At 43.4% G+C, this 15,919-nt stretch overlaps 1 protein-coding gene across 3 annotated transcripts in view; it reads right to left on the bottom strand.

Annotated features, from left to right (window-relative positions):
• The window catches only part of YTHDC2 (YTH N6-methyladenosine RNA binding protein C2), a 155,290-nt gene that overhangs the window by 16,824 nt on the left and 122,547 nt on the right, over positions 1-15,919 (bottom strand). For all 3 annotated transcript variants that reach the window (XR_013624886.1, XM_078786366.1, XM_078786367.1), the window contains exon 25: positions 11,640-11,749. Coding sequence is in view for 2 of the 3 variants with exons in the window: in XM_078786366.1 (XP_078642492.1) it covers positions 11,640-11,749 (110 nt within the window). In the remaining variant the exon portion in view is untranslated. The remainder of the gene's footprint in view (positions 1-11,639; positions 11,750-15,919) is intronic.

Below are 15,919 nucleotides of genomic sequence, written 5' to 3'. Positions count from 1 at the left end.
AATGCGCTGCAACCATCATTGTGTAACCCTTCGTCATCCTGTCAAGTTTGGTTGAGATTGGATAAGTAACGACGGAATGTATTGGGGTCAAAAATGCATCAGAAAGACACCAAATTGCATATTTTAGTATGATGATTATTACTCTAATTATTCCCTCACCCCCTCCCCCTTTTCAAGGTCTGAAAACTTTAAAATCAATGTTCTCCGCAACCGTCGGTCCGATTGACACAATATTTTCACAAAGTGATTGCCTAGACATGTAGAATTTTTTTACTGCTAATTATGACATCATAAATCACGGGGGAATGGGCACCATCTTGGAAAACACCTTAAACTTTTCCCCTCTATATCTCCAAAACGGCTCAATGGAAAAAATTGATTTATGGCTCATTCAAAAGAACTCTGCAATGAGACCAAAAACATGTTTATTTAGGATATTAAAAGTGCTAACATTACAAAGTTAGAATTTGACAAATAGACCCCTTGATGTCACAAATATGAAAAAATTTTATATGACCTAAGTGAAAAAAAAATTCAGAATGCAAAACATTTCGACATCATACGGCACATTGTTCAGCCGCCATATTGTTTTTCGTGAAAAACACAAAAACCCCTTTTTCTCTGCAACGGCTGAACAGATCGAGGCCAAACTTGGCATGCATAATCGCATACCCATGACGAACAAAACGTTCAGCATGATGTCATGTGTCACATGGTTTCGGAGTTATGACGTTTTTAAGTATAAACTTTGAAACCTATCTCCTCCTTAATTTTTGAAGATATCGACTGGAGACTTCACACAAACGTTCCCCATGTGGGGAAGTTAAAACATTACTTGGGAAGTTTCGATAAGTCACATGGTTTGGCCGTAATAAAAAATTAAACGAAAATTAAAAAAAGCTTCTATCTCTTGAACCCCCTGCATTGATTGACGTGAAACTTTAATGTAATGTAGCTCTCATCAAGGGGAATAAGTGTTTAAAATTTCAATATGATTGGTTGTACAGTCTGGAACTTCGCACGATGGAGGATGCTAAAAGTCGTCATTGTTGAAAGAAGAAGAAATGCAACACTTTCTTCTCTGGCCATGTAACTGGTTGGTTTCCTGGATCATAGCTTTGCACATTGGTGATTGAGAGATAAGAACTTGAGGAGAAGAATAAGGTAAGTTTGAAGGAATATATATATATATTTTTTTGGATACAAGATCGAGGCTCGTGTAAGAGCTAATATGAATCACAAAAAAAAAAACTGACACATAAAACATATGATAAAGGGAGCGGAGGACAAGATGGGGAGAGAGAGGGAAGCACATAAGTACAACAGTGGGACATCGGGAGATCTGTGGGAGGGAGAGGGCTTGGGGTGAGGAGGCATGGGAATTGGGAGGGGAGGGGGAGGGGGAGGGGGAGAGGTATAAAACACATGGACACTGCTAGGACTTCCAGGAAAGAAGTCGGAATTTCCAAAAAAGTGGATCTGGGGTGAATTATCGGGGGCAGAAAAGATCAAGGTTTTGGATGGGGGAAGAAAAGAGATGGTGGTGAACAGCTGTTTTAAATACCTGGAGGGAGGAGTGGGATTGAAGAGGCTGAGTTCCAGTGGCGGAAGAAAAGAGGAATGAAGGAGTGAAGGGGAGCAGAGAGTCTTGATTTTGGCAGTTTCACTATAAGAGGGTTGCAGGCAGATCTTGTGCGACCTGCAGGAATATTTGAGGGACAGAGCACAGACAGAGCTGGGGGAGCTAGGCCGGAGAGGAGTCGGTAGAAGACCGACTTGTTGAAAGAAGAAAGACCACCATCCTGCCTGCGGTGAGTGAGTGAAAGGCCCTCGGAGTTAGCTTCATCGCGGGAGATTCCAATGATTCTGAAAGCTTTGGTTTCATCAGCGTGAAGCCGAGCTAGGTGTGAGGCAGCAGCACCGGCCCAGAGGGGAGAGCAGTATTCCATTGAGCTGCAGATGAAAGCCTTGTATGTGGTGAGGAGCTCAGGTGTGCCAAGGAAGGACTTCGCACGATGGAAGATGCCCAGTCGGCGACTAGGTTTGGAGGCCATCTTGGAAATGTGATTTTCCCAGGAAAGATCATGGCAGATAGTGAGACCCAAAAGCTTGAGTGACAGAACTTCTTGGAGAGGATTGTTGAGAAAGTAGATGGGAGGGTTGTCCAGTCGGTCTTTTCGGAGAGACAAAGCGAGAGTGTGAGATTTGTCAGGATTGAAAGACATGTTCCACTTATTTGACCAGTCTGTGATTTTGTCCAGGCCTGCAGAGAGTGAGGAGGCTGCAGACTGCCGATCTGAGGGATGAGGTATGGAGCGGCAGAGAGTGGAGTCATCAGCAAAGGGCTAGAGATTATTTTCCAGAGAGTCATTGAGTCATTGATGAAGACCAGAAAAAGCAAAGTGGGAGAAGAAGTTTGTGGGATTTGTAGTTTTTAAGTTATCGTCGAATAAAAAAAATCGCGGCTTTGCCGAGGGCCGTGCCTTAATTTTCACTTGGCGCAGTTCGTCCAGGCTGGCCGTACGGGCTTGTTTCAACTCGGATTTGAATTCGGTTTTCGGATTTGGTAGTGGCTCGGGGGTGTTAACACCTGACCACCACAAACCTGGTGCAAATTGGATAAATTTTGACTGAGTTACCGCAGGTGCGAGTGGGTGATTATGTAATTTTTCAATTGGTGCGATTCGTGCAGACTTGTGTCAACTCGGATTTGAATTCTATTTTCACTTTTCATGGAATGTTGGGGGTTGTGCAGCCGCAGATGACTTTTAATTGGTCAAAATCAGTCAAACACCCGCTGAAATATCTCGACGGTACTCAAACCATGCATGCTATGTGCTGTGAATAAAGATGTGTGCAGGAAATGTCCACTAATGCGATATACAGACTTGGCATTTAATATGGAATTTTTTTTTGTGGGGGTGAACTTACTTTTCAAGATGTCTAAGAACCAAAAGTTCATTGGAATTATGTTGAAATTATGCTAGATTTTGTTAATGTGACCTTTAAAAGAAACAAAAACCACATTTGACATTTCGAAACAAATAAATTGATCCTTGAAAGTGATGTAAACTGATATCGAACTCAATTCATGGACAGCACTGTGTTAAACTTCTGTACGTTTTCCAGAAGTATCTCTTTATTTTGCACATTAGCCAAAATTTTTTTTAACAAAAACAAAAGTTAAATTACGACTGGGATTACGGAGAGTAAAATTACAGTTCAGTACTTCGTGTAACCCCCACAAGCATTCAGGAGCGCACGTACACGTTGAGGCATGCTGTTCACGAGATTTGCCAAGGTTTGGACAGGAATCGCTTGCCATGCAGTGACAATAGCCTGCTGCAATTCACACACAGAGGTCGGCTGCTGGTCCAAGTGGTCGATTTGACGCGTTAATTCTGCCCACAAGTTCTCTATCGGATTCATATCCGGGGACATGGCAGGCCACTCCATATGCTCTACACCACGGTCAGCAAGAAAGTGTTGGATCATGCGAGCACGATGAGGCCGTGCATTGTCATCTTGGAAGACAAAGTTTCCTCGAAAGGCTGCACGAGCAAATGGAAGCAATGTTTCTTCCAGAATGGCCCTGTACTTGAACTGGTTCAGGTTTCCATTCAGAACAACCAGGTCAGTTTTGCCCCCTGCATGAAAAGCAGCCCAAACGGTCACCACACCACCTCCAGCTTGGACTCCTGGCACTATACAATCTTTGTTGTAGGCTTCATGCACTTGTCTGCGCACTCGGACGCAGCCATCTTGACGATAGACCAGAAATCTAGACTCGTCACTGAAGATCACGTGATTCCAGTGTCCTGGCTGCCATTGACGGTGCTCTCTGGCCCACTGAAATCGGCGCTGGCGGTGTTGTCTGGTCAGGCGTGGCTTTCTCAGTGGACGCCTGGCACGATAGCCTGCTTGAACCAGTCGTTGGTTGACTAGCCTTCTGGATACAGGCACATTTGTCAGTTGCTGCCACTCAGCCCTAAGCCGATTAGCTGACGTGGTACGGCCATTGCGGACTAACCGGTGCAGCTGGCGATCATCCCTCCTTGTGGTTCTGCGGGGACGTCCTGGCCTCGGTATTGGAGTAGGGACACCCCTCTGAGCATTTCGTTTCAGGATCTTTGACACCTGACCTTGAGTGATGCCATACTGCCGAGCAATAGCACGCTGTTTCATGCCGTAATTTCGTAAAGCCACCACTCCATGACAAACAGCATTGTCGAGTTGACGGACCATCTCCAGAGGAAGCGGCAATAACTTTTGGAGACGTGCAGCAGTTGTTTTCCACTAATACAGAACGCAACAACCCTTGTATACCAGAATGTGAAGCCAATCATCAAATGCACCTGTCCGTACATTTTGCCACGCCACCTGTGATATAATCCTGTTGTTGACTTCTTGCTGCGACAGACAATCAGTGACATGGTTCTTTCAACAAATAAATCACCAAAGTGTAAAAGAAACTCACCAGATTGATATACTGAGTTACGAAAGTAAACCCAAGTCAAGAAAAAAAAAATTCCATATTAAATGCCAAGTCTGTATTTCGCTGCATGCTATTGTTGGTTGTTGGAATGTATAATGAGGTTGTGGCAGGCCTGCTGACGCGTGTATGTTGATTACTACAACAGGTCGGCTGCGGTAAGCTGTGTAGCAAATGTCCTCACACCCTCACCGCAGCTCCAATCTCATATCCATGGGTATGTTGTGGAGTCGCCTATATAGCTTTCGACTCGACGGTGACAAAATCCGTTAACTTTCAATAAAATTGGCTGGTTTTGCGTTTGTGGAGTAGGATCGCGCTTGGGGCCTCGGGTGAAGGCGGGGTTGTATGAAAGCAGGGTTGTTTGAAAGCGGGGTTGTATGAAAGCGGGGTTGTATGAAAGCTGGGCTGTTTTAAAGCCGGGCTGTATGAAAGTGGGGTTGTATGAAAGCGGGGTTGTATGAAAGCGGGGTTGTATGAAAGCGGGGTTGTATGAAAGCGGGGTTGTATGAAAGCGGGGTTGTATGAAAGCGGGGTTGTATGAAAGCGGGGTTGTATGAAAGCGGGGTTGTTTGAAAGCGTGGTTGTATGAAAGCGGGGTTGTATGAAAGCGGGGTTGTATGAAGGCGCGTCCGATGAAAGCATGTCCAAAGAAAGCGTGTTCAATGAAAGCGTGTTCAATGAAAGTGGGGTTGTATCAAAGCGGGGGATGTATCAAAAGCAGGGGATGTATCAAAAGCGGGGGATGTATCAAAAGCGGGGTTGTATCAAAAGCGGGGTTGTGTCAAAGCGGAGATGTATCAAAAGTGGGGCTGTATCAAAGCGAGATGTATGAAAGCGGAGATGTATCAAAAGTGGGGTTGTATCAAAGCGGAGATGTATCAAAAGTGGGGCTGTATCAAAGCGAGATGTATGAAAGCGGAGATGTATCAAAAGTGGGGTTGTATGAAAGCGGGAAGATGGAGGAAACCGGTCATCACTGCCAGCAGTTATAAAGTGGCAGTTCTAGTTTTCTTTGTTTTTTTTCCCCATTGTTGTATTTTTTAAGATAATTTTTCCTCCCTATCCCCAAAATGTTTCCTTCAAATAAATGTCTATTGTGGTATCTTTTTTGACACCTACGAGTGTGAGTGTACATAATTAGTCAGGTGTCTGTCCCTTTATCGGTCAGGATTGCTATCTTTTTCCTTCGTGCATTTTTACTACACTTCGTACGCTTGATTAAGAATGTCTTACAATGGAAAAGGTTCAGTCTCTTGAACTTCTCGGCCTCACCATCAGATATGACCTTTCCTAGGCTGACCACCAGCAAAGCTGGTCTCCCGGTCAATTCAAGTCTTTCCTTGGAAAATTACTCAGTCTACAAGGCCTTTGCCCATAGCTCAATAAAGTAATGCTCTCTGTCGTGGTTAAATTTAATTGAAATTGATCAAAACTTGTGCAATTTGATTGGCGGCACAGAAATGCAGTTCAAGTGGTTGTTTACATCCCAGCTTGCTTGAAAACACTCCCGTGCATGCTGGGTGGATTGGACACAGAGGAGGCGAGGGGGAAAGCTCTCCGGGTGACTTTGAAGTGGGGTGGGCCCTGCCCACCAGAGGCCACTTGCCTGTTTGTAAAGGGAACCAGATGTGGCTTTGTTAAAGTGAATATTGTAATAATCTATGTTATCATTAAGACGTATCAGTATTAAAGCACATACAGTCCTGTGAAAAAGTAAGTATACCCCATGTAAAGTTTTGACTTTTTACTTACTTTTTCCACATGCGAAATTTGCATTTATGTTTATTTAAATTATACAATGGACTACAAAATGTAAATGTTTCATGATATTTGTTATACTAGGGCATGCCCGTACTATATATATATCTAAAATTATATCCCCCCCCCCCCTCTATTTACATGAAATGGTTTGGTCCATTCGCAAAGCCAAAGCGAACGGCTTGCGAGTACGGTGACAATCCCCCCCCTCTATTTACATGAAATGGTTTGGTCCAAAGCGAACGGCTTGCGAGTACGGTGACAATCCCCCCCCCCCCCCCCCTCTATTTACATGGAATGGTTTGGTCCAAAGCGAACGGCTTGCGAGTACGGTGACAATCCCCCCCCCTCTATTTACATGAAATGGTTTGGTCCAAAGCGAACGGCTTGCGGAGTTTGGTAAAGAAATCGCCATAGCTCGGTAACTACTTGTCCGATTAATTTAAAACCTTGAAAAGGCACATCCTCGGGTCCCCAGCAATATACCTGGCAAGTTTCAAGTATATCGGACCGGTAGTTGTCGAGAAACAGCGGTCGCATACACACACACAGACACACACACACACAGAGATTACTGGAATTATAGATAGATTATATCACCTTTATTTATCAATATTGTTGAAATGAAGATCAAATAGCTGTATGTTGAAAAAGTCAAAACTTTACATGGGGTGTACTTACTTTTTCACGTGACTGTATATTAAGCATACCTATATCCTCTTTGTAACTTGAATGAAAAAAACCTATCCATGTCAGCAGTTACAATTTCATAATTAGATATATAGCTCCAGTCAGAGGGAAAACATTAGACGAAGCGAGGACGTGAGCTAAAACAATTCCTTTTCATCTTGGACTAAGAAAAGTAAATAAGCCTACGTAGTTTATTCTGTCCACTGACTTCAAAGCCTTGCTGTGTAAATATATCTCGTCTCACTCATAACAAGCACTGCCTGGCTGTGGTGAGAAATTAAATTCAGACATTCATTCTTGTGCCACAAACACACCATATTTCCAAGGTCTCTTGGCTCCTCTCCACCCCCTCCCACTATGCTCCCTGGTGTGCTGCTTCTCAGTGGTGGAAAGGTATTTAGGGCTTCTCAACAAAGGGTCGAGGAGAAATATATGCTGGCAACTCATGGTCCTGTAATTGCTGATTGATTTTGAGTATCTGTGTATTTCTGTTGTAATTAAAGTCAAGCTATACTTCTCCCCCCCTGCAGGAAATAAATGCTTCATATTAAACCACAACAAAGTGGAGGACATTACATTTATTCTTCCACATCTCCACTATGGCTGTCACTGCAGCATCACATCTGTCTCTGCTGGATTCTGCGGAATCTAAAGCTGTCAAAATTATTTAAATCTCCCGTGATGAGGCCTGACGGAGCAGGTCTGTTGCTTTGAAATACAGGGAGTTTGATGGTAGGTGTTTTTTTTTTTAACCGCCTCTTCTCCGATATTGTTCCCTATGCTCTGTCCAAAGACCCTCCTGATCTACCCCAGGATGGATATGCTCTCCCAGCAACATTTTCCTCAACATTCTGATGTTCAGGCTGACTACACACCTAAAGTACACACCTAGACAGGTTTAATAAATTACTAGTGGGGCACCCGTGGGAAATCCATGGGGATAGACGTGTGTGACATTTGGACATATGGAGTTAGATGCTGCCCATAGAGTTTTACAAAATGGTTACTGGCAATTCATCACATCCAGAAATGATGTAATCTTCACAATTTATTTACTTCTGATAACATGTGAATGCATATGCAATATGCATGCACATGGAAAATACAGTTTGTAAAGTGTAATTAGACCAAGTTAAAAATGTGACTTCCACACCTCAAATTTTCCCAGCTCCCCGTCCCCCTACATCACGCACACCGCACAAGGGAGAGGATCACACACAGGTGAGAGGGGGAGATGATTACACACAGATGAGAGGGGGAGATGATCATACACAGGAGAGGGGGAGAGGATCACACAGGGAAGAGGATCACACACAGTGGAGAGGGGGAGAGGATCATACACAGGGGAGAGGGGGAGAGGATCACACACAGTGGAGAGGGGGAGAGGATCACACACAGTGGAGAGGGGGAGAGGATCACACACAGATGAGAGGGGGAGATGATCATACACAGGAGAGGGGGAGAGGATCACACAGGGAAGAGGATCACACACAGTGGAGAGGGGGAGAGGATCATACACAGGGGAGAGGGGGAGAGGATCATACACAGGGGAGAGGGGGAGAGGGGGAGAGGATCACACACAGGGGAGAGGGGGAGAGGATCACACACAGGGGAGTGGGGGAGAGGATCACACACAGGGGAGAGGGGGAGAGGATCACACACAGGGGAGAGGATCACACACAAGGGAGATGGGGAGAGGATCGCACACAGGGGAGAGGGGGAGAGGATTGCACACAGGGGAGAGGGGGAGAGGATCGCACACAGGGGAGAGGGGGAGAGGATCACACACAGGGGAGAGGGGGAGAGGATCACACACAGGGGAGAGGGGGAGAGGATCACATACAGAAGAAAGGGGGAGAGGATCACACACAGGGGGAGAGGATCACACACAGGGGGAGAGGATCACACACAGGGGGAGAGGATCACACACAGGGGGAGAGGATTACACACAGGGGGAGAGGATTACACACAGGGGAGAGAGGGAGACGATCACATACAGAGGAAAGGGGGAGAGGATCACACACAAGGGAGAGGGGGAGAGGATCACATAGAGGAAAGGGGGAGAGGATCACACACAGGGGAGAGGGGGAGAGGATCACACACAGGGGAGAGGGGGAGAGGATCACACACAGGGGAGAGGGGGAGCGGGTGAGAGGATCACACTGAGGAGAAGAGGGGGAGGGGGAGAGGATCACGACGTTCATTGGCACTCTTGTTCTGTTCCCTCATTCTTTCATTCCTTTTGGAAATGGTAGCTACAAACACAACATGGACGTTACTATGAGTAAGTGGCGACATATAAAGAAGCTCCGCCCCTCTCCCCACATGCAGAGTAACAAAGAATTGCAACTTTTTATTGTGACTACGTCTAAAGAATGAAACATTCCGATTATATAAAGAATAGAGCTCAAATGGAAAAGTCTCTGGGAAAAAGTCTTATGGGCGATGTATAAGGGCATTACATTACATCCTTCTGTCCGGTGAAAATCAAAATTACTCTTTTTGTTACAGCATTCAAAATTAGGGTGCCGGCTTGGGATCCTGGGATCCTGGGTTTGAATCCCAGTCGATCGCTGAATTAACGCCAGGGGGGTTGACTCAGCCTGTCATCCTTACGAGGTCAGCAAATTGAGTACCAGTCCACTGGTAATTCCCTGTGTGTCGCAAGGGGCGACTAACAGGGTTGGCGGCAGGAAGGGCATCCGGCTGTAAAACATTGCTTCAAAAATGGGACCGCGGTGCCCAAAAAAGGCCAACCCCCGCTCTGCAGTGAGAAATGGCCTCCAAAGGTGGTTCTGTTACAGCATTCAAAATTACATTTTTGAAATTAAAGATTTCAAAGAAACTTCTTTGAAGTGTGCATGCACAAAACTTATTTTTTTTAAAAGAACGAAAAAATATTTCTCGGCAATTTCCCCTCTGTGTTTACTTATTTATTTCACATGTTAATTACATGTCCATGCATACGTGAAATACAGTTTGTTTATTAATCCTGTACTTGCACACGATGCGACCTTGAAAACTCGTGCGAAAACCAAAAGTTTTTTTTTGATTAAACGCATCTTCTTTGGGCAGTGTATAATAGACCGCTGCCACGATCACTCCAAACGAAACAGGCATTACCTTGTTTCCTTTGCATGAGTTGTAAATGTACCTTTGTTTCTTCAAAAGGTAACTTGTTATGATAGAAGAAGCATTGTTTCAGTCTTAAAATGGAATCTTAAAATGCCTATGACTCAGAGGTATGTGAGGCAAAGAAAATGGTGGAGATTTGCTTTTTGTAGCCCCTCCCAGAATGGGTGTAGCCACTCCCTCAACAGGGAGGCACACCCATGAATGGACAGGCAGACAGATTCACTAACAATCACCAAAGCAGGATATAATAGAGATGAGAATGGGGGCATGGCAACAAAATGAAACAGAACGGCACTCTGTAGAGCACATACCTCTGCCAGGCTGAAAAGTTTACGCTTTGGATCCCACTGATTGGATGAATCTGGATCTGGACCTGAACCAAAATCAAAAGGGAATGTTCTTGTCACCTAACCAACTCATCCACATAGTTTTGTCATAACTCTTCCACAACTCTTTGAACCATCATGCTATATATCGTTTTTGACTCCATTTCTCACGGTGAAGAATCACTTAGAAAATTAAAAAATTATTGTATCCGGATTCGAATCTTTACTAAAATCGAATTCATTAGTCCTTATCACACACACCTAACCTGACTACCAAGTTTCGTCTGAATCTGTCCACAACTTTTTGAGATATCCTGTTCGCAGACAGACAGACAGACAGGTCTGAAAGCATAACCTCCATCCACCTTCGGTAGCGGAGGTAACAATGAGGTATGCGTGGCACTTGTTAGCGTGGAAGGTAGAAGATGAGAAGTACGGCGAGATGATGGCAGACCGGTATGAAAGGGCAGCACAATGGGGTATTTTGAAACGAATGTTAGTATTTTGTATGTAATTAGCCTTTTGTTACAACTCGTCTTGAATTGCCCTTTCTTTCTATTCTTTCTTCGATCTCTGCTTATTTTGAAATTATGCTTTCTTCCTGCAATTCTCGTTATCTCCTATCAGAATCATCTTTGAGAAGCAAATTTAATGTTTTGAAGTTGAGCTTTTGCTGAATAAAACAAGTGATGCCTACTAAACATGGCTTGGAGAAGTGGTGATTTTGATGGAAACTGATGCAAAAGATGTCTGTACGTTGTTCCAGCTCAGAAAGTGTGAAAGGTGTATGAACACTTGCATCAAAAACTATTCATGCCAAAGATCAGCGAACGAGAACGATCTCTGAAGGTCCAAATGTGCCAAGGTTCATAACAGATGACATTGTAAGCAAAGTTCTTAAAAGTTGGACCTGAGCTCGAGGAGGTTTTCATCAATCGAAATCCCATTCACAACATTCAGATGGTTGAAAAGAATTTGGTGAGGGCTCACCTCACTGGTTACATAACAGATTTACAACAAAACAACAATGAAGACTCATTATCTTGGGAATTTTTAAGTACTCGTAAATATTTTTCAATTTGCTTCCAAAAAGTATTGCAGTTGAAGAAATCCCAAGTTGAAGCTGAAAATTAACCAAAGGGCAATGTAGTGTGCGTTTGTTTTCTTTTCTTTCTACAAAATCATAACAGAGGAATAGAAACAAGTAAAATAAAACTTTCTGATTTGAGCTATACCTCAGATTCCATTTGCAATTGCAGCCAATCAGTGAGATGGAGGATTGCTTCATCCTGTGGAATGGTCTCATCCTCCCCACTGTCACTGCTTTCATCCAGAACTACATTGCCTGTGGTAGAAAACAAGCATCGTTGCATTAATAGATATACACTCTGGGGCAAAAACACATTAGCAAAGTCAATTTTTTTTTTCTCAACTATTGTAATTTGAAATCAGGCTGAGTCATTCGGACAGGCTGAGTCAACCCCCCTGGCATTAATTCGGCGATCTGACCGAGATTCGAACCCAGGATCCTAGGATCCTAAGCCGGCACCCTAGCCGCTAGCTGTCTGCAACAATCTCCAACAATACAGAATCAAATTTAATCCAAGTCATCCACCCACAACTTTTTGACATATCCTGCTTGGTATCGTTTTTGGCACTCCCAATGGTGAATAATCACTTTAAAAATTATACTAGCCGGATCCGGATCTTCACCAAAATCTTACTATAATTCACCAAATGTCTGTCCGTCTGTCTGTCCGTCCGTTTGAAGGTACCGCAAAAACTGCTGAACCGACGATATTTTGGGTGGGTAATCCTGGGATCCCCAGGAGTAAAATAGGCTATTTAGTTTTTCCAATTTCAGCTTTGGTCTCCAGCATTCTCAGGTTTGGACTCCCGCATAACATTCGCGTTCGCATAACGTTCATTGTGACGATGTTTTCATTATGACGATGTTGTTTTCCTGGGTGCCGCACAAATGGCTGCACCGATCGCTGCACAGCTGCACCGATCGGACTCGGTGACCTCGGACAAAGACCTTTTATAAGGACACGGGTTGAATCCCTGCTTGAGAGAATCCCAACCTCCTCCCCGTCATTTCTCCAACTCACAATCCCACGAGATATGCGGAAAGGACGACCCAAAACCAATATATACATCATTAAACATCATTTGCATATAAACATCATTAAAAGTAAATAATGACCTCGGCCAAAGTTCAAATGACGTTTAATCTCTACATGAGAGAATTTCACATAGCTATTTGGGCGGTGTATACGCTAACAGATCGCCTTCTCCATCGATCTTGCCAAGGCCGTAACACCTATCGGCTCAAAATCCTTTTAACTGTTGATTTGGTAGTTTTTACAATGAAGGAAACACGTATCGGGAGTACATACAACATAGCGATTGTGAATGTGACAGCTCTGAGGCGTCTTTCGCTTCGCATCGCAGTGACGATGAGCACCAATATGGCGGCTGTAAGATTAAAATCTGGCTTCAAGCCCCCCCACCACCCAAAGCCTTCAATCAGACATATTAACACGCCCCTCCCCCTTCATTCCCGTTCTTCAAAGCAAAGCGGTAAAAATTATTGTATCGCCATTATATTTGACGAGCAACGGTACCCGCCCTAAGGGCAGGGCTTCAATTTGGAGGCGCGATTTATATAAACATCCGTTAAATATCACACGAAAATCATCAAAATCTAAAAAGTATCTTTTAGAATTTCTTTTATAATTTTAAAGAATATTTTAGAATTTCAATTTTTAAAAAAACCACATCACTGTTCATATCGGTAAATATTATTCCATCGTGTTTCAAATTGTGATCTCAACTGTACGCGTTTCTTTAGGAAAAAAAAAATGGAATGATTTTGTACCTCTTCTTCAGCTTAGAACTTCAGGATAGACGACATTGCTGATAAAAGTTCCATTTCTCTCTTTGAAGTTCTTGGCAAAATTTTTATATTGTCAATGCTGCCAACGCGACGCCATGGCATTATTCATAACATTCATTCATTCATTCATTTAATGATCATTAAACATTATTCTTACGCTCATTGAACAATTACGAAAATAGAAACGAAAAACATTACGAAATTACGTTCACACCGTCACATCAAACACTACCGTGAACACAAACATTGTCACAATGAAAACATCGTCACAAACGTTACGTGAAGTAATTCAAACCGTGAACACATCGCATATTGGAGAGGCCATTGCCAAAACGATTTGTTTTCTCTGGTACGTGTTTCTGGGCGGGTACTGTTTCAGATAAACTGGTAAAATGCCTCCCAAACAGAAAGCCTCATTAAAGAAAACGTCCAAGGAAGCTGTTGCAAGAAAGAAGGCTCGCCTAGACGAGGACTATCGGAGGCAGGAACAAGTACGTAACACAGCTGCACACCAGTCTCGGAGGCAATCCGAGGAATACAGATCTGGTGAACAAGGACGTGCCACAGCTGCACACCAGTCTCGGAGGCAGTCCGAGGAATACAGATCTGGTGAACAAGGACGTGACACAGCTGCACACCAGTCTCGGAGGCAGTCCGAGGAATACAGATCTGGTGAACAAGGACGTGACACAGCTGCACACCAGTCTCAGAGGCAGTCCGAGGAATACAGATCTGGTGAACAAGGACGTAACACAGCTGCACACCAGTCTCGGAGGCAGTCCAATAATTACAGATCTGGTGAACAAGGACGTGACACAGCTGCACACCAGTCTTGGTGTGTCTCGGAGGCACACCAACAACTTCACCAAAATCTGATATTTTACCTTTTCATTTGGGCCTCCCAATTGAAGCCCCGCCCATAGTGCGGGTACCGTTGCTAGTTGAATAAATTCGTCCTTGTCACACACACAACCTGTCCACCAAGTTTCGTCCAAATCCGTCTATAACTTTTTGAGATATCCTGCTATATGTTGGTTTTAGCCCTATCACTCAATGGTGAATAATCACTAAAAAATTTAATAACCCTCATATCCGAATCCATATTCAGATCTTCACCAAAATCTAATCGATTGGTCCTTGTCAGATACCCACCCAGTCCACAAAGTTTCGTAGTCCAAATCCGTCCACAACTTTTAGAGATATTGTGCTATTTATCGTTTTTGACCGTCTCCCAATGGTGAAGAATCACTTAAAAAATTATAGTAGCCAGATCCGGATCTGGATCTTCACCAAAATCTAATCGATTGGTCCAGATACCCACCCAGTCCACAAAGTTTCGTAGTCCAAATCCGTCCACAACTTTTAGAGATATTGTGCTATTTATCGTTTTTGACCCTATTTCCCAATGGTGAAGAATCACTTAAAAAATTATAGTAGCCAGATCCAGATCCGGATTCCATACTGATTTATACAGTCTTATGGTCAAATTTTCACAAAGCGTCTTGCACCGAGAAATGTCAATATTGTCCATACATGTTTGGCAGCTTCCCAAAGTTGATCAGAATTTGCAAATTTCCTTCCAATAAGTTTGTGCTGAATATAGGCCCAGCGATTCTCAACACCAGCAGACGAAAATGCACCCAGACCACGATTTCACCTCCTCCATGCTTCACAGTTGTTGAAATGTACTCATGGTTGAATCTCTCACCAGATCTGCAAAGGTAGCGTTCTGGGGCATCACTGCAAAGATGAAATCTTGATTCATCATCACTCCACAGATCTCTCTGAAACCAGTCGGAATCACAGTTACCATATTCGGCCAAAAAGTGCAATCTGTCCTGAATGTTTTTCTTAGATAATAGAGGCTTCTTAGCACATCTACTTGAGGCAAAACCACCATCAGTCAACCTTCTTGAGATGATCCTTCTGGAAACAGTCTCGTTTTTCTGAACTGAACTCCTCTGACAGTTTCCGCAGGCTTTTCGGTCTTTCCTGGAGAACTAACAATTTGAGTCGCTTGTCATATTTACTTGTAGTGGCTCCAGGCCTGCCAGACCCCTTCTTCCTTGCAGTAGAACCAGTTTTCTGGAACTGTAGACCTATTTCCTTTATGGTAGGTGGATAAATACTGATGTTATTCTTCTTCAGAAGCTTGTGGATTTCAGAATATGTCTTGCCTGCTTAACGAAGACAAGCAATTCGATTTTTAATATCCCCATCAGCATGGATCTTCTTTCTTTGGAGGCATTTCTAAATTTAAACACAAAAAACATGACCTACACTAACTGTACAAGTCATAAATTAGAGCAATTTAGGCACTCCATATGCACTAAAGTCAAAAAACATGACAACACCCTAAAAATGCATTGCAGTTCTTTAAAAGTATACTTCTAACAGTAAATATTATTTGAATTTTTTGTATGACACAGAACAACTAAAAACAGTCCTTTTTATGTGCAAAATTTTGATCTATTTTGTCAGGGCTTACCTGAGATAATGGCCTTAAAGACAAAAACACAGAAATTTCATAATTTTACTTTTTTTGAGAACAAAATTTATTAAAACACAAATAGTTTCATAAAAATTGCTGTAAACTACGCAGATGGATTTTAGCTA

Source organism: Myxine glutinosa, chromosome 11 (assembly GCF_964187855.1).
Source record: "Myxine glutinosa chromosome 11, kmMyxGlut1.1, whole genome shotgun sequence".
NCBI lineage: Eukaryota > Metazoa > Chordata > Myxini > Myxiniformes > Myxinidae > Myxine > Myxine glutinosa.
Note: the sequence above shows the minus strand (reverse complement) of the source record. Positions and strands in the feature narration are given on the sequence as shown.